Here is a 19,491-nt window from a genome sequence, read left to right on the forward strand (position 1 = left end):
AAGGCCAATAAGATCCCACTCCGTTATTTTAACGGTCTTTTGCAAAACTCATCAACCTCTTTATCATTTTATGAAAAGCACTTCAACAAAGAAAGACCCTGACTCGTTTTAATTTATGCTGCAGTGTTAATGTATTCATCTTTAAAACCTTTAAAATGCAACAAACAAATATGAATATATATGTATCTCTGAATGTAATCTTGACAATGTTCTATGGTTTGAAGATGATCTTTAAACATTGCTGCTGCTCTCTTAGACATTTCTTCAAACTACTGTGAAACAAATCAGGTCTAGCATTTGCAGTAGCATAGAACAATGATTGCAGAACTATCAGAAATATCCACTAAGCATAAGCTGCATCAGTGTGGTGATGACCTGGTACAAATAATCGTATCTGCTTGCATCGAACCCCTCTATGTGAACATATTATATGCTGAAGTCTGCTAAATACTTTTCTCTTGACTGAAAATCCTCTCATAAGCAGTTTTTAATTTAGGGTTGATTCGCACAAAATGTTTTTGCAGCAATGTAATCACAATGATCAAGTAAGGCTAATAATTATTAATTCAAAATTAGAAAGCCACCATTGCATCAAGTGCAGGTTCCAATAGGACGAGAAATCTTGCTGGATTTTTGAGTTTCCCTAAGCCATGAAAATAGTGGACAGAATTAACAGTTTTAGCAGCCCTGAAAGCCATTCATACAAACCAGTTTTAATGCCTATTTAAATTGACATTATACTGACTTTCAAACATTAAGTTCATTGAAATAATGTTAATAATTAATTATAAACTTACATGGACATTATGTATTTAACTTTAATTTCACGTTTCCCCAACTTATGAGACACTTGATTTATTTACTTTTAATGGTATACATGGATACTTTCAGTGGCTCCCTTTTAGACATAGGGAACAATCTGGTGGAAGGTTGCAGGAGAAAAAGCGGGGGGTACTTACGTGAATTCGTCGATGGTGTTGTAGAAGTCACAGGAGTCAAATTTAACTGAGAGATGTCAAAGTCATCACAATCATCTGCTTCCTGTGCCATCCCAACTTTGTTAAAGTAACTGGAGAAGGCCTCTGAGGTACAACTGAGGGAAGGCTGATCTGGTTTTCGTGATGGCACTGGTGGAGGCTGAGCCATCTGGAAATCTTTAAACATTTCTTTTCCTGCTTGCTGCCTAGGCCTATCTGTCTGTGGACTTGACCGGGTGGAACCGCTTGTAGGTGGAACAGTAGCAATGGGAGCAACGGTACCTTGAAACATGGCTGCTTGTAAAGGCAAAACAGTTTGTGTTGGCATGAAGGCAGCAGCAGGCGGAAACTGACCAGCTACAGATGGCCATGGTTGCTGGGTGGGAGAAAATATCCCTGGTTGTCCCCATGCAATTGACTGTCCTGCCTGCATCACCTGAGCAACTGGAGGCTGAGCACCCATGGCCAGTTGTTGTTGAACAAGTGGTTGTTGTCCCCAGAAGGAGGGCAGGACAGCTCCCATTGCAACATAACCTTCGGGGGGAAAGAGAGTGGGGACAATTTCAGAACAGGAAGAGCAAAAACAGGGCAGCCAAGGAAGAAAAGTTGATCAGATATATAAATCAGGAATCACAGGGTGTGTGTTTTTTTAATTTAAAAAATATATTATTCTTTATTGACCATATGCCTTAACAGCTCCCTTAAGAGTAGTACTGTTTCGATAGGCTAAATTTACAGAGGCACAGAGAGGTTGAGAAGGTATTCAACTCCATGCAAAGTTCCATGTTTCTTAAGGAGACTCTATTCTCTAGTAAAGAACTGGAAGATGATAACTGCTTCTCATCATGTTTTGTAGGTTCCAGCCCCTCAAACTCCACACTTTTGTTTCAGAGTGTTTAGTATGCTCACTCACTTACTCAATCTGGCACTGACTGGTACCACTTGTACTTTGCTCCCTGTATTTTTAGCTTGACAAGCAGCTGTGTAAAGCACAGAAGCTTCTTTTATCTTGCATTTTCAGCTAGTTGGTTAACAAAGGGGACTGCTTTTACCTGGTCTGCATGCACCTTTCCTTTCTAAGTCATCTTTAACACATTCCTTACCTACAAACAACAAAGGGTATGTGTTTGTATGTGAGTGTTTTGAATAATCCCATCCGCCTGAGGGACGATTTTATCACTGAAAGAACCATTTGTGTAGGCTTCTGCCATTCCTTCCTGATATATACCAGAGAGTAGCTCCTTCTTCCTTTGACTTGAGCAGCTGCAGTTATCACAAAAAAGCAGAAAAGATCTCCTTGCTTGGAAAAATGCCAATTATATATCCAAGACTGAATAACACTGGAAGCCTGTGACATTTTTCAGATGGTTGCAGGTGTTATGACACAGTAATCATTTCCCAAGGAGTACTGTTACAGTGTGAGAATACTGAAGGAGCTGAAATGCTGGATCTGTAATATATTCTCCTGGAAATTCAGAAGTGGCCCAGGGATTAAGGTTTTCTCCTTGCTTCCCATGCCATGGTAGTGAGAGCTGCGTTTGGTAGGTAAATAATGAAGGCAAAATGGGAGGAAAAGGAACAGTTAAGTGAGCTCTCTGAATCAAGCTCTGACGATGAAGGGGGCAGACTGAGTCACTGAGGCTGAGAGGCTTGTGGGATGGTTAAAGCTATGAAAGGCTTCTCCATCACCTCTGCTTAAAGTCATCATACCGCATTATATGGATACGTGATCTGATCAGAATGCCTTCAGCAAATCAAAGAAGAAGCCATGAGTGGGGAGGCAATTGTTCTGAAGCTTCTAGCCAGAGAACCTTGCACAAAAGTTTTATTCACTGGACCTTCTGCTCTAATATATCAGGTAACTGGGGACTACACTCCTGACTGGGAACTTATTAACTACAGTGGTGCCTCGCATTACGATCACTTCATTTAACGACAAAATCACATTATGACAAACTTTTTGCGATCGCTTTTATGATCGCAAAACGATGTTTCCTATGGGGGAATTTCGCTTTGCGATGATCGGTTCCCTGCTTCGGGAACTGATTCTTCACAAAACAACGATTTTCCAACAGCTGATCAGCGGATTCAAAATGGCCACCGGGTAAATAAAATGGCTCTCTGCTGTGTTTAGGGATGGATTCCTCGCAAGACAGGCAGCAAAAATGGCTGCCCTATGGAGGATCTTCGTTGGACGGTGAGTTTTAAGCCCATCGGAACACATTAAACAGGTTTTAATGCGTTTCTATGGGTTTTTTAATTTCGCTTTACGATGTTTTCGTTCTACAGCTATTTCACTGGAACGAATTAATATCGTAATGCAAGGCACCACTGTAGTATTAAAGTTGCATATCCAAGAGGCTACCTAATGAGGTATCTTTTCACAAATGCAGTTGTCTGAGTACAATTACAGTTTTATATCACTCTCTATTCTTTAGAGAACAAAAAAAATCCCCAATATCTAATCTGTTTCTGCTTTTTGTTAAAAAATCCATATAACTGGCATGACTAGATCTTGAGAACAGGAAACAGCAGCCACGTGTGTTTAGTCTTAGGTTTCATGAAGACAATAAAACTGAATGTTTGTGGTGAAGACCGCAATGTGTATTGTTTCTTTGTTTAGGATTTTTTTTTCAAATTATAGCCAACAGATCCATTAGCTTGCAAAAACATTTTGTATGAAGGACTAGTTTCAATATTTTATAGACATCACTTGCGTTCTGTGCTTTCATCTAATTTACTTTTCATTCATCAAATACAACTGAGGGAAGTCTGATCATTAAGATGGATTCTCTCCCTCTCCCCAGTTTCAGATATAGCTAATTTGAATACTGCCCCCCATGACCAGTTGGCCAAATATGCTAACATAACATCAACCGTTTAAAATATCTTTCCCCTCTTTTTTAATGTATACCTTTCTAGATTTTGATCTTCTTTGCTCTAGGAAGATTAGATCATTTTTACTAATACAATTAGGTACATAAAAAGGTTAGTTATTCATACTATGAAACAATTTGTTTTCCAGTGGAAACACATGCTTTTCTAGCTTTACTTCCCAAGCCCAGCTTTTAGCTTGGAGTAGCCAAAAAAAAAGTAATTCAGATTTCTTGTATTAGTCCTCCAAAATTTTATCCCACTTCATATTAAAGGTGTTATAATGCCTGGCTTAAATGGCTTGGCATTAGGGAATCTGAAAGACCACTTCCTTTCACATGAACCTGAATTCATTGCCTGAAGTTACATGCTTTTCCTCCTAAAGAGGCAAGGTTGTTGAGGTCTTGTAACAGGATCTTCTTCATGGTAACATTCAAATTGTGTAACTTCACTCCCAGAAAGCTTAAAGTAGTTTGGCTCCTTTGTTACTATTTCTAGACAGCTGCTAAAGTGTAACTTGTTCTGCCAAGTTGTCACTGACTAATTCCTTCTGGCTGAATAGCTCAGTGAACTGAATACCTGGCAGATAAATTCAATTCTCCACTGTACCTCCTAGGAGAAAAGCCATCCTGTATAGCCTTGGGTAAACAACATAGTCCCAGAGCACCCACAGAAGAAGGGAGTGGTAAACCACTTCTGAGTATTCTATACCTGGAAAATGCTGAAATGGATTATCATAAGTCAAATTGACTTTCCGGCACATAATTAATTATTGGTTTTGAAAGATCTTGTTTCTTTGAAATGTGACATTTTTTGTATGTTTTGTCTTTATTTTTATTTTATTCCTTTTATGGTTTTATTGCAAATCACCTTGAACATTCAGTGAGTAAATAAATAATTTGCAAATACATTAAGTAAAATAAACTAATTCATAAATAAAAATAGGGGTAGTTAGTCTTGTGCATTAGAAATAAATAAAAGTATGTTCTTTTTCTATTGGACTAGAAATTCATCCATAATCTGGTAAAAAAAGAGAAGAAAACAGGAAGTTCTTATTCCTATAAAGATAATCTTGCAAATATGCAGATGCAACCTACCATAATCTCAAAAGCCCTCTCATAATGGGCATGTTTCAGGACTCCTAGTAGTCAAGGGATAAATCTCTGAAAGCTTTTTAAGAAACCTAAATGTTTCCTTTACCCTCCCTGTTTCATAAAGCGACATATAATATATGCATCCATGTATTTATTTTACGCAAGTTATTCAGTTTCCAAAATTCTGTGTAGCTGAAAGCAGGAACTGGAAATCTGATGCACACTACATACAGCTCTGCCTCATTTGCATTTAGCATTACAGTGAAATTCTGGTATTTGAAAACATTTTTTTAAAAAAGCACATGCACATGCATTTCCTTGCATGCATGGAAGCAACTGTTGCAGAATCAAAAAGAACCCACAGAGAGCAAGTGGGCAGGACCTGATGCTGACTTTCTGCCCCTAAAAGGTGCACTCCCCAGCAACTTCCACAAGTGGGAGCTATTGCAGGGAGTGAATAGAATCAGACTGTGCCACACCAGAGATTCTCCTCTTTGTGGGCCCTTTAAAAGAGCCAGCCTTAAGACCACTTGCCTGTTCCAGGCTGGCAGGCAGTGCAACACTCCCTTCCTTGCTCTTGGAGTGCCCTAATCATAAGACAGTCATCCTATGGATGGTGGGAAGAATTTTTTCCAGGCAGACCAGATAGATCTAGGGACCAGAATGGTTTTCAACTTCCCTGGGACACATACTCTGCAGTTTCTTAGGCCAAGTGAAATCAATTTTAAAGGAGTCACATGCACTCAGCTGTTACGATGCCTTCATGTGTATGCTTGCACCTTGTGCTTCATCTCCCTTCAACTCTTCCACAATGTTTCTGTTAATGGAACCAGGTGGTGGAAATTCTCCTGAGTGCCCTCCACATCTGTGTGGATAGTTGGAAAGTGCCCCAGAGAGGCTTTGCAGTGGCACAGATGGGTGGAGGTCGGAGGGCAGTGAAGGGAAGTCGTCCCACATTACTAGACATCTACTAGCATATTATGGTCTCTAAATATCCCAAGCTTCAAAAGAGAGTCAAAATGTTAACACTAACATCACGCGTATTTTAGACCCTGAACACTGTATACCAGTCCTCTGATTTTTCTAGCTACTGAAACTTCAGGATAGTAAAAAAGAGAGAAACTACGCTGACCTTTAACATCAAAAAAATTGAGAAAGAGGTTTTCATGGTGCATTCTTATTAATACAAAAAAAGAGATCTCAGTGTTTCTCAACAAATGTGTGGCAAACAGATTATCAGCCAAATTCCTAATGGCTCTCCAAATACAGAAGTAGTTTCAGCTTTAAAAAAAGTATGCATAAAGCAATGTGAGCAGCCTAACTTATCCTCTGCACTTACGAATTGGTACTTAGTTACTAATATTATAAACTGAACTGGATTTATTCTCCAAGGTTACAGGTACTCTGATATGTAGCAGAATAGAATTGTTTGTCCCCATTAAAGTCCGATAGGCCTAGATGGATTTTTCAAGTTCTCAGTTAAATAGCTTGATGTGGACAACTCACCTGAGGGTACAGCAGCAGTGCTGTAAGGTACAGAACTAAATACCTCTGCACCAGCAGGAAGTGATTGGGATGAAGATGGGATAAAGGCATCACCTGGAGTTGCAGGGGTCTGTAAAACAAGGCAAAATTAGAAAGTACTGATCTACATTAGTTGGCAATGTAGTCTTAGTCGCTGCTTTCGCTGCCAAGAACTGGCACCACATCCTCTTTCCTAATTAAAAGAGCTAGCATGAGAAACAGAGAAAGCATGGGGAGGATGATCTGTGGGGTAAGAAGAGAGAAGATGTAGATGTGAGAAAGCAGCAGGAGAAAGCAGCAGCAGCAAGAAAAAGGATGAGCAATTGTATAAGGAAAATCACACATAATTTGTAATGTATTCAGTGAATTGAAAGGGTTCTTTCCCCCAACTCCTAAAACATATGCAAATCATGACAGCACCTGTTTCTTCATAAAGGTCTAAGGTTGTGTAATTTTAATAGCTTCACAGGGGATCAGTGTAAGCAATTAGTGCTGAAAAAGTAGTCAGGTAATGAGCAATTTTACAGAGGGAAAAATTCATACTGTGTAATATGATTGCAAACCTTTCAGAAATTCTTTCCGCTTCAATATGGGGCATTGTTCTTCATGGATATCTACATGCATTATAGTGCTACAATAAGTCTGCTATGAACAGTGTATGAGAGGCAGAATGTTTAACAGCTGTACTTACAGGGGGAGAGGTTACATCAGGAGGAGTGGACATGTCCCCAAATAGCTCTAGTTGGGGAACAGCCTGCAAAGAATTCCAGAAAAGAGACACGTCAGATGTAGATCCTCTCTTATCCATGGGGCAACACAGAATACAACTGTATAATGGAAAATAAGTGCAACTTCTCAGAATATTTTTTAACTCAAAAGTACGTTATTCAGACCATGTCAACTATTTAAAACCTAGTTCTATGATGCAAACCTTATGGATCTGTCATTCTTAAAACTCTGCTAGCCTGAAAAAAAGAGGGGGGAGAGGGTAGGGTACACACACAAAAAAAATGCTAGGATGTACCCTCAGAAAAACTGGGAAATGATGATATTACTGATAACTCCTTGCACAAAGATTGAGGCTCTGACTTCAAACACTGCAGTTACAACACAGGTTGCTTTCAAGTACAGTGGTGCCTCGCTTAACGAGCGCACCGTACAACGAAGAACCCTTATAGCGATCCCTTTTTGGGGATCGCTATACGGAGCTGCCCCAATCGCCGCACTCGCTTTGCGACGATTGGGGCGTCCGGTGGCCATTTTGGAGCCGCCGATCAGCTGATCGGCGGCTCCAAAATGGCCACCGGACCGCGAAAACATCGCTGGAGGGGTAAGTTTGGGCGCCTATTGGAACGCATTAAACTAAGTTTAATGCGTTCCAATAGGCTTTTCCTGCCCCGTACAGCACCACTGTATTTTTTTTCTGATTACATGATGCAAAGGCTGATTCAGATCAATCCAGCCCCTTTTGCTCTCATCACTGCTTTTTTCTCTCTCTGCTGCTAGAGGCTTCTTTTTTCAAATCAGAATGAGTGGGATTTTCTTTTTCCCATGCGATCAGTTGATTTGTTCTCATAAAGACAGGGGGCATGTCTGTGGGTGGAGATTCATAGACAGTTGGTGTGTGACTTTCAGGCTGGAACACTCATTCTCACATTTATTCCCAATTGTCCTCTAGCTTTTTGTTGTTGTTGTTGTTATTTTTAACATATATGAGATTAGCACTAGATCACCATGTCACAAGTATTGATGATATATTAGTTTAGGGCTAGGTCACCTCCAGATGATTTTTTTTTTAAAGTAATTTAAGAACAAGACCAAAACAAAACAACCCAGATAAAAATAAAAGTACGTGGTATTTCTGTACACATTAGGAAGACCTCTGGAATGCTGCCACTTTTCCTAGAACAATGTACAACCCTTTGAAAACTAAGTGGTTTCACCGTGAACCATAAACTGATTGTCAAAGGTAGAACCAGAGAAAAGAAAGAAGGGGCTGTGGACTGAAATGAGAATTGCATCACATCAAGTATGAACAGTGAATTTTTAAATCAATTCACAGCCACTGTGTGATCATTGATTATAGATTCAGCCTTAATACAGGCTGTAGATAAAATCACAGCAAGCTCTAATTTGGCTTGCCAGTTTAGTCACAGCCTAAATTGACCAAGGACATCATCTAAGAAAAATTATTATTATTATTAACTTCAGATTTGTTTATTGTATGCTATGTCTACCACACCATTTAGCCACGGTTTTGTATAAGCAGGCCTTCCAAGATTTTTTTTACTAGAAGAAGAGTAACCAGGACCTATACTGAGTATCACAGTTTGCAGACATTGCTGGTCTGAGCCTAGATTAATGAGTTTTAACAGAACTGTCTGCAGATACTGTACTGTGATTGTACATGTCTTCTTGCCCTTAAAAAGGCTCACAAAACTCTAACAACACAGATGGCAGGAAGATACTATGTTATCTGTATGACATTTAGACTGTATATATATTTTTTCAAATGTTCAGAATGCTTTATGTGTATGTTCCCCACAACAATAATGTAAGTCAGTAGCCCAAATGCAGCCAGAGTAGACCCACTGAACTGACTGCTGAGTGGTGAGTCAACATTAAGCTGAAAACCCACTAATTCACTGGATCTACTTCAGTTGGTACTGTCACCTTAATTCAAGCCAGTATTATTTACATATTGCAGATACAGAGGTAGCAGTCAGGAAAAAAATATGCCTCAGCCATAAAAATTGCCTGCCCCATTTCAGGTCCATCAAGGCAACCACACATACGTAGATGTCTTATCTACATAGGAATCACACACAAAATATCCAGTGTGTAGTCAAAGTCATCCCATCATTGCAAGCTAATTACTTTTAAAATATTTATGACATACCACCCTGTTATTTCATTCCTGGGTCTCTCTTGTCCTTCACAGGGCCATACGTTCTAATCAATATTCAAAGACCAAAATAGAGCTTTAAAGTTGAACATGGATCTGATCGCAGGGAAGAAAGTACAGGACAAAAATGTGCAAGGAAGTCTACACCATGCCTTCCACGTCTGGAGATCCCTGCGTCATTATACACTGATTGTAGAGAATGGATGCGCTTTATATTGAAGAAACTTCAGTTAAAGATACTAAAAATGAGAAATGAATTAGGCTCTTTTTAATAAATAAAGGCCTTAAAAGGAAGAAAAAAATATCATGGTAATAGTTTTGAGCAAAAGTGGTTAGTTACTCTGTCTACAAAAGCCAGACAAGAGAGACAAGGAAGATTTTCAGATGTTTGATTTGAAAGGTGGTGCTTGGTCCTATAAATCTCCTCACTTAATTACATGCCACCCATTTTAAGGGCTCAATTTCTAATGCATCCAGGAAGTGTTACAAATCCACTTTTTAAAAGATACAGCATGGAGGAAATTTCTTCCCTTAATGTCGCGGAAGAGATTATTTTTCATCCTCTGAAAGCCAAGGGTGCTCTGATGAAGCTGTGCTTCTCATTAATCTTTTTTTTTTTAATTTCAAGAGAATCCGGCAGTTACAAAATGATTCTGTGATGGGCAAACACAATCATGCAAGCACACATACATCCTTACAATCCAAGTATGTTACCATTAAAATTGGATCTTCAGTGGTAAATATCCAATTGTATGGCTTAGGTCTGAAATGCAGTACAGATTTCAAGTGACATTCAATTAATCTTGGCTACGACAACAACATCCAGCAATAATGTGTAAGCCAAGCAATTTGGCACAGTGAGGTTTAAGTCTGTATCTTTGTGTTTTTTTTAAAGTAGGAAACTGTACAAGTCTCAGAATCTCAGCATTTTAACTCTGAACTAGATTTACAATGGTGGTGCTTCTGATTAAACAATCATTGTAACAGCATAGTAAATCACTGACGAGAATCTTATTCGTGATCACTTAAGGTTTGTGTTATTCGCCATAGCTAACTTTGATGCTGTGGTGCATCTCCATTGCGTGTGGTCACATGCCTGATTGTGCAAACATGATGTGCATGAACACCTTGTCAATTAGTCACAATTAGCAGTGGCAAATTATGCAAAATTTACATGCACACCACTGCAGTTCCATCTGTTAGATACTTAATGGAACAAAGCAGAAAAAAACATGATGATATGATAAGCTGGTGAGCAATTTGAAGAGTTGCATTACCATGCATGAAAGAAACCTGATACAATTAAGCTGGCTAATATAAATGAATTGGCATTTTAGAAATTAATAATTTTATTGGTTAAAACATATATTATCTGATGCAAGTGTATGCTGAAGGAAATGTATATTAATGTATATGTAAATATATATTAAAATGTGTATTCAAACTAGATTTAATGGGAAATATTTCAGTGATAGCTACAGATATATCTGAAGTCAAAGGAATTAGACAATTGCACCAGAAAAAAAGCCTTTATGTGATTTTGTACAGTCTTTCAGCCCAGGAGGTACTACCTACCTCATTTTGGAGGTGGTGTATTGCATATATGAACAGGGTAAGACACAAACCTATTCCTTTAAGTGAGCCTTCCCTTTTAAATGCACTATAAAAGTTTCACAATAGCTAGGAGCTTTCTCTAGACTAAATACACATTTCTTTGGTTTTTTTCCCCCTCAGAGGATCATCTCTAGATCTTTTGCCTGTATCTTTTTGACACAACACAGCAGAACTAGTACTGGATGCTGTTTAGAATGAAAAAAATTAAATTAGAATCATCACTTTAATTTTAGCCTATTAAACCACAGTGGGGCTCCCTTCCTCCAGTGTAAGCAGTCTTCCTCAGACACAGATCTGCTATTTTTGTTCATGTCACAGAGTGCCCTTACAACAGTACAGAAGCATGAAGAAATATTAGGTGATGGATTTTTCTGTATCTCATATGATATTAAATGGCCAAAATCCTCTTGCACAACTATGCAAATGCTGTAACTTTTGGAGGCAATTTGCACCAACTTAAGAAACTCAGTATGCAACTGATAAAAGTGTATGGCAAATTTGTAAATTGATGCAATTCACCTCCAGAAATCACTCTGTTTGTGCTATACTAACATAACTAGATAAGAAGATTTGGGTCATAACTTTGCTTCGTTTGGACACAATCCCTGTGGCGGCGTCAAAGTAGTGTAAATGTTTTATGCTTTAACAAGTAAGCCAACAGCCTTAGAGTGTTTCTTTTACTGACACTATAAACCATTTATTACAGTTTGTAATCCAGCTTGGAAGCAACATTAAACACATTGCCTCAACTCCCAGTGTTAGCATAAGCTGTAAACAATTTGCTGTGGCTAATTGCTGAGGTGCTAGGATGAATCTGAACTGAGCACTTGGACACATGATCAAGCATCTGACCAAAACAAGTCCCAGCAGTAATCAATTTGCTGTAATTAGCCACAACAGATTATGCAAACTTTACACAAACATGAGCAGGATCCTGGCCATTAAAGCAGAAAAGCATTGTAACGGTTGTTAAACATATTTTAGTGTAATGAGTAATATATATTACCCCTAAAGTGTTACTTCCATGGGGTTATTTTGAGATATTTCTAGATTTTTGTTTTGTTAAGAATTAGTTCATGTCAGTCACATTTTTGGATACCTTCACTACAGCTTTGACTTTTTCCTTGATTTGTCTTTGGGCTTGGTGGTCTAGGATTTCACACCAATTTGTGAGCATGACTTGGAAATGGGTTTGCCTGTTTTCCTCCATCACATGTTTTTGAACTACAGTTCAGAATTCAGCAACCCCTTCCCAGGATTTTCAAACTTTAATTTATGGTGAGAAGTAGTTTTGAGTGGTAAGTACTCAGGTCTTAGGACAATAAAAGAAGGTGTGTGTATTCTAAAAATGTTATGGAGCTTGTATCAACTGAGCTGATATCTGTTCAGCCAGTTTATACACTTAACTCATGCCCCCTCCGCGCCGCTTTTTGGTCAGTTCATCTATATCTACATGGAATTAGCTTACCTGATTGACTTTATCAAGATTTTCATCTATGTCCAACAATAGGCTTCCATTCTCCAGCTGTAATGCATGATTGATGAAAATGAAAGTGAACGATTTATGAAAATGGGATGTACTGCTGAGCACAACAATGATGACTTCAACAATTATTGATTTTACTTCTTGAAAAGAACTATTCTGTAGTTTCTTAGTAAGATGTTTTTGCTTACCTTGGTGATAATCTAATCATGCTGGACGTATGGGATTGCTTCAATGCCAAGATACAAGACAAGTGAATCTAAATTCTAATTCATCAATATATATCTAAACAACCATTCCTTAGGTTCTTTCACAACAAAAAGCTTGTGTATGGGAAATGAAGATGAACAGGGAGTGTGGGGGACAGGGGGAGGAAAGAGTACAGTTCTCAATGGTTTCTCTTGAGTTATATGGGTTGCATAAATGGATTACAAACTGTGAAGGTGTGGGAACAGACCTTTATAGCTACCTGGGAAGATTTATCCCCCTCCAATTTATCTTGGTTCAGGTATGTGGATGACACCTGGGCGAAGATCAAAATTTAGGAAGCATAGGTCTTCACAAACCACATAAACACAATGGACCCAAATATCAAGTTCACCAGGGAAGACACCAAAGACAACCGGTTGGCTTTCCTGGACTGTGCAGTCATCATAGGATCCAACAACAGTTTAGGAATAGAAATCTACATAAAACCCACACAGATTGATCAATACCTGACATTTGACTCTCATCACCCATTGCAACACAATCTAGGGGTCATCATGACATTAAACCACAGAGCAAGAAACATCCCCATCGCCACAGAAGCCAAGAAGAAGGAAAACAGACATCTGAAGACAGCCCTTAAACCCTGTGGATATCCAAAATGGGCCTTTAACAAGGTAATATCCTGACCCAGGAGGACAATGGAAGAGTTTAAGACCCAGAGTTGATGGAACATGGCGAGTATGTCCAAAAAGCTCAAAAGGATTTTTGGTAAACACCACATACTACACACTTGAAACCCACAAACACATTAAGGCAGAGATTCATCCACCCAAAACACAACAGGAACAATAGAGTATATGCAGTCCAATGCAAAGAGGAGTGCTCAGAGCTCTATATTGGAGAAACCAAACAGTCACTAAACAGGAGGATGGCCCAGCACAGGAGGAGTAATGGCTCAGGACCACAATCAGCAGAGTTCCTTCATTTGAAAAGCAAAGGACAATCATTTGATGACCAAAATGTACTAATTTTGGACCAAGAAGATAGGTGGTTTGAGAGAGGGTCAGGAAGGCCATACATGTGCATATAGAAAATCCTTCACTCAACAAGTGTGGAGGCATTAGATGCAATCTGTCTCCTATTTATCATGCTGCCCTTTTAACCCTCCCCAGAAAAATCAGGACCACACACTAGAAAGACCACTGTTAATTACTGTTAACGACCCATGACAACGGGTGGAGAAGGACTGCAGAAGTGGGATTTTCACTCATCCCCTGTCCTTTGCCCATTTAATGAGCCTATTCAGATCAGGGGGAAGTGAAACCGACATGGTGGATATATCAGGGGCTTTCTATCAATTCTCCTCAGACTGAAGAAGCTACTTGGATGAGTAGTAAAATGTTTCAAGAAACTTTCAACCTGATAAGAAAGAAGTCCAACTGCCATGACTCAACTTCCACACCCCCTCCAATTTGTGTCCCTCCAATACAACAATTTGTATAAAAGAAATATATAAATAAAGTGCACCATAGAAGGGAATCCTTCTACCTAGTGATGGTTGGTGAGGGTTTGGATGAAAGATATTAGATGGTGGTGGCACTGTGCATTTATGCAGCATTCAAAGCAATACACTGGATCATTCAGAGCACGGTAATATGCAGGGGCCCCCTCTCCATACTTTCTACCTTTGAAGATCTACTTGGTGGATGATAAATCATTCCATCAGGATGGGGCTGGCTATACATAGCTCTATAGAAGTTATTATATACTATTACAGAACCATCCATCAAGAGCAATCCATTTTGAAATGCAACGTCTTTAACCATATCTCATCTTCATTCCTATTTTAAGGGAGCATAATATCCCATATTTACAAACTTTAGGTTTTTTTAAGAATTGAATTTCCTGACTTTTAAAAAATGAAGTTTACATATACATAGACTATGCACAAATTCCAACAAAAACTTGTCTCATGTAAAATTAGCCAGTGCCAGAGGATCCCAGAAGGTGAGCCCATGATCTGTACTGTGGCTGCTGGGAGAGGACAGTAGCAAGAACAGCTGGGATGTGTAGTCCTTCTGTGCCCAAATATTTTGATGGGTTGTTTTTTAACTTAATGAAATGGTGAAGCAAAGGTCTGAGTTAAGTGCAACACAAACAATGGAAAAACATACACACCCATTAACCTCTCAGGTAAGCTAATGCTGCATGCCCACTCTGCACAATGCAGACTAGAAAGTTATTTTCCAAATTCCAAATCCTTTCCTTGGAATAAGCAACCTGAGAAAGAAAAGCTATATTAGACCAAAAGCTCTATGAATGCATTCCATGCATATTTTCCAAAACATGTCTCCTGGCCTTTAGAAATACTAAAAAAAAATAGACTGGAAGTTAGAAATATTGTCACTGGAGACCAAGATCAAAATTACCCACACTATGGGAAAGACAGTGAGGGAAGACATGGATAATGCTGGTTTTGATCTGTAAAGTCCCAAATGGTTTGGGACTTCAGTACATGGCAGATTGCCTCTTTCTATGAATAGCTGCCCTTCCTACCGGCGCATTGCAGGCTGAGTGGTTGAGATTACTTACCCCATGGGAGTCTCAGAAGGAGAAAACAAGAAACCATGCCTTCTCGGTAGTTGCTCCCTCATTTTGGAACAAACTAGATCTCTCTAGTCCTCTCTCTGGAGATTTTCAAAAAATCCTTAAAAACTTTCCCTTCCCCAGCATGCCTTTTAAATCATGCCATTGCTGAATGCTCTGCTTTGCGTTTGAGTTTAATATTCTGTAGCCATCCAATTAGTTTTAATCTTATTGTATTTTCTATGCTGTTTAGTGAATTTTTTTATCTGTATATGTTTTGTGCTACTGCTTTTATTGTTGTACACCTCCCAGAGTAACTATCTAGCCAAATGGGCAGTCTAGAAGTCTTCAATCAATCAATCAATCAATCAATCAATCAATCAATCAATCAATCAATCAATCAATCAATCAATCAATCAATCAATCAATCAAAATGTGGTGTTGAAGGAGAGCCTTACAGATACCACAGACAGCCGGTAAGGCTGAAAAGTGGGTGCTCAATCAAGTCAAGCCTGAATTCTCACTACAGCAAAAATGAATAAACTGAAGCTATACTATCATACACATATGGTAAGAGACCACTGGTAATGGTGCGGCTAAAAAATCTTGTAAATAAATAAAATATAATGAAAAAACACAACTGATCAGAAAAGACAATGTTGCTGGGGAAAATGGTTTGGGAGTGCAGCAAGAACAGATGAGACTGGTTTACTTAACAAAGGGATCCACAGCTTAGTTTGGAAGACCTGAGCAGAACTTACTGCAAAAGGCAATTTTGATAGGAAAGAAAAGCAGTAAGAATAGAGAACAATTAATATGAAATGCTATTGGTCTGCAATATGTGAGCAAAGATGTTGATGACAGGACATTCTGGAGGTCATTAACTCATATAGTCACCACACATCAAAAGTGACTTGATGTATCCTATATCAATTGTAGAGTGACAAGACCAGTGGAATTGTTGAAACTATGACAGGATATAGGCATCAAATTCTGCCAACATTGAGTAAGACTATCCCCAGCAACAAAGCAAAAAACCCTAGCAATTTCACAGCTTAAATGAGTCAGCATCTGAATATTTGTTCTCTATTCTTTTAAAAATATATTTTAAAATATTTTTGCAACCAGACACAGAATCCCTTTGGCAGCACAAATACCTGTATGGCCAGGGAGGAGTTAAAAAGTTATCCTCCTGAGAGTCAACTAATTGGTTCCTGACAGAAAGGGTCAAAAGTTCATATTATCCCAGACCTGGAGCAGATTTCCCCTTTGAAGACTTGTGTTAGGAGCCATTATCTCAGAAATCCTAAGATAATGTTTGTAGAAAGTATTCAGGGCTGTGACAAACACAACTGCTCTATGATTTTGTAATGCAAAAGCAAACTTTTGTCTCTTCACAGAAAACCTGTCTTTTGACTGTTTCTTTGACCTTTCATTGCTTCCCAACATCTTCCTTCCTGGCCACAAAGCTGCAATAATGTATCTTCTTTGTAATGCTGGTGCTAGGAAGCCTGTTCTATTTATGCTCAGTCTTATAACAAAATACAGTGGTGCCCCGTATAGTGAGGTTAATCCGTTCCGGATTAATCCTCGCTATACGGAATCATCGCTAAACGGGTAGGGAAAAGGTATTGGAATGCATTAAACTTCGTTTAATGCGTTCCAATACCTTCGTTACTTACCCGTTCAGCGAGGATTCCAGGTGCCGGCAGCCATTTTCGCGCCTTCGCTAAGCGAGGGCAGGGCGCGAAAACGGCTGCCGGCAGCCATTTCCGGGCTTCCGGCGGCCATTTTGGAACCGCCGATCAGCTGTTCGGCGGCTCCAAAATGGCTGCCGCAATACCCGATCTTCGCAATGCGGGTTTTCCCCATTGCGAAGATCGGGTATGTTTCCATATAGCGATCCCGAAAAAGGGATCGCTATACGGAAACATCGCTATACGGTGCACTCGTTAAGCGAGGCACCACTGTAATTGGGTTTTTTTCTTTGTGAAAGGCCTTTTTTGAGAATCAATTTTTCAGCCTCTCAGCCTGGTTTCCTTCAAAATAAAAAAGTGGGTGGGGCCAAACATTTTCTTTCAAGGTAAGCAAGATTGGTCTTTTCAATTTTTTTGATCTGTTTTAAATCCGGGGATGTTTAAGATTACTTGTTTCCACATGGGAGGTAAAACAGTTCTCCTTTAAAAAACCTTAACCTGAATTCACTTTGCCTAAACTTTCCTGAATTTGGTACAGAGATCTGTAGCCCAATTAGTTTTTTGTTTGAGTTGCCCACATTTTTAATTGTCTTGCAGAATGTTAATTTGTCGTGCTACACACTCTTGTGCAGTAATAGTATAATAAAGGAAAACTAGTTCTTGATTTCAAGGAAATATGAAATCAGACAACCACTATTAATTTGCCATAAGTCATGGACATTCCCCAAATCCAAAAGATATTATTTTCATTTATAAGATTTTGCTCCTTTTTCCATCAGAGAATCACTTCAGTTGTCCACTTCAATTCTTTGCCATTGTCACATCAAGTCACAGTGCACTCCCAACTGTCTCACTGAAACGGTACTGATTGCTTTTATGAAGCTGTCTGGAGCAATAGCAACAACCTAACATCGTGAAAGCATGAGTGTGGCATTCAGCAGACCATTAGTAGCAACATGAATATACAACGGCAGGACCTTCCAGAAAACAGCTTCCTACTACAATGTCACTGCATGTCCCAAGTGTCCAATTATCATGGAGCACATCAGCTGTATCCTTCATCAGTTCTTGTTCCGCATCACTTGCTGTTGAGGAGATGCTTCCTAAGGGTGAACCATTAGTGTCTATTAGACTGTGGAAAAGTCTTCAACAGAGACTTCACAGGACTGCATGGCACTAACTGGGAGCAAATATTTGGCCCCATATGTCTGCCTTTTCTTAGGCATTTCAATACAAAAGGCTTCTTCAGTTATTAGAGCTAAAATCCCTCATCCCCTTTCCCCTGTGTGCTACATGAAACAACCACAAGTTTGCTTGAGCCTTCTGTAGAATTGCAGTCTTTGTGATTACTCTGTGAAAAACTGTAAAGGTTGCATTTAATTACCTGAAAGACTGGTCACATCTTAGATTAAAATACATGCACACTGCACAGCATAATCAGTGGAAAACCCAAAAGCAACTACTTGAAGTGAGGAGGAGTAAGGGCATTTATCCTCCTATCAGGAAGGTATTAATTCTTGCCACAAAAATTATACATCCCTATCTTGGAATATAAAGGACATTTAAAGCCCAAGACCAGGATCCTGCTGGTAATTTACATACATGTATGCTAAACTGAGTAACTCACAATAACAAATTGCCACTGACAAACAAATATCACAAGCAAGGAGTTTGTACATCTGCTCATGTTCCAGTCTTATATTTTGTCTATTGATCACATTGCCCCACAACATTTTATACTAGAAAAATGGGCCAATCTCTACACAAAAGAATAAATGGACAAAAATGACATTAGAAACAACATTCAGATACCACTGGAAAGACACTTCAAGATCCTCGGATACTTTGTTTCTGACCTGAAGGTTAAACATCCATGCACAAAAGAACTTCAAAGACAGATTCTCAAGGAAAGAGGTGAACGAGAATATGTCAGGAGTTTCAACTCTTCCTCTCTTGGCTTAAATAAACATAGGGGCTTCTTATCTCATATATATTAATCACATCTTTCACACAACTTTGTATGTGTTACTGCTCTACTGTTGAATTTTATTTCATTTTGTTCTAACCACATGTGACAAACCCAGACCTACTGGGATCTATCACACAGTTACTAAGCTGCCACCAACCATTCCCTATAATAAGTCACACAGACCAGGGATGGATTTTTAAACAACAAAAGAATAAGGTTTATTTTAAATACAAACAGGGTAAATAAAACAATCAGGTGAATAAAATAAAGTAACGTGGCTTATTCTCACACACACAAGCATACAGTTTGGTTCACCTAGAACCTTTAACTTAAAGCACAGACCCTGAACCCATCAGTTCTGGCTAACCCACAGACACCTGAACTTATCAGGTTGGTACTCTGACACACAGTAGTACCCTGTCAGACACCCAGACTCCCACAACAGCTTCTTCTTCCCCAGCTGCTGCTTCGTCCCAACCCAGTGTCTCACAGTCTGTCTCAGCATCTACATTTCACCACACAGGCATCACATATTTATACAGTACAGCCCCTCCTCCT

General features: G+C 39.1%; 1 protein-coding gene and 1 long non-coding RNA gene across 21 annotated transcripts in view; one reads left to right on the forward strand and one right to left on the reverse strand.

Annotated features, from left to right (window-relative positions):
• Positions 1 to 19,491, forward strand: part of LOC140706648 (uncharacterized) — a 74,208-nt gene that overhangs the window by 16,897 nt on the left and 37,820 nt on the right. Inside the window, exons 2-3 of the long non-coding RNA XR_012086420.2 lie at positions 8,344 to 8,498; positions 9,411 to 13,355. This is a non-coding gene — a long non-coding RNA (uncharacterized LOC140706648). The remainder of the gene's footprint in view (positions 1 to 8,343; positions 8,499 to 9,410; positions 13,356 to 19,491) is intronic.
• DAB1 (DAB adaptor protein 1) overlaps positions 1 to 19,491 on the reverse strand; it is a 790,680-nt gene that overhangs the window by 14,007 nt on the left and 757,182 nt on the right. For 11 of the 20 annotated variants that reach the window (XM_020789863.3, XM_072997675.2, XM_072997678.2 and 8 more), the window contains 4 exons: positions 12,457 to 12,513; positions 7,161 to 7,223; positions 6,452 to 6,560; positions 960 to 1,511 (listed from right to left, as the gene is read on the reverse strand). In XM_020789863.3, coding sequence (XP_020645522.1) covers positions 960 to 1,511; positions 6,452 to 6,560; positions 7,161 to 7,223; positions 12,457 to 12,513 — 781 coding nt within the window. The remainder of the gene's footprint in view (positions 1 to 959; positions 1,512 to 6,451; positions 6,561 to 7,160; positions 7,224 to 12,456; positions 12,514 to 19,491) is intronic. The other 9 variants (XM_078392919.1, XM_078392917.1, XM_078392918.1 and 6 more) reach the window with 1 other exon arrangement.

Source organism: Pogona vitticeps, chromosome 4 (genome assembly GCF_051106095.1).
Source record: "Pogona vitticeps strain Pit_001003342236 chromosome 4, PviZW2.1, whole genome shotgun sequence".
Lineage (NCBI taxonomy): Eukaryota > Metazoa > Chordata > Lepidosauria > Squamata > Agamidae > Pogona > Pogona vitticeps.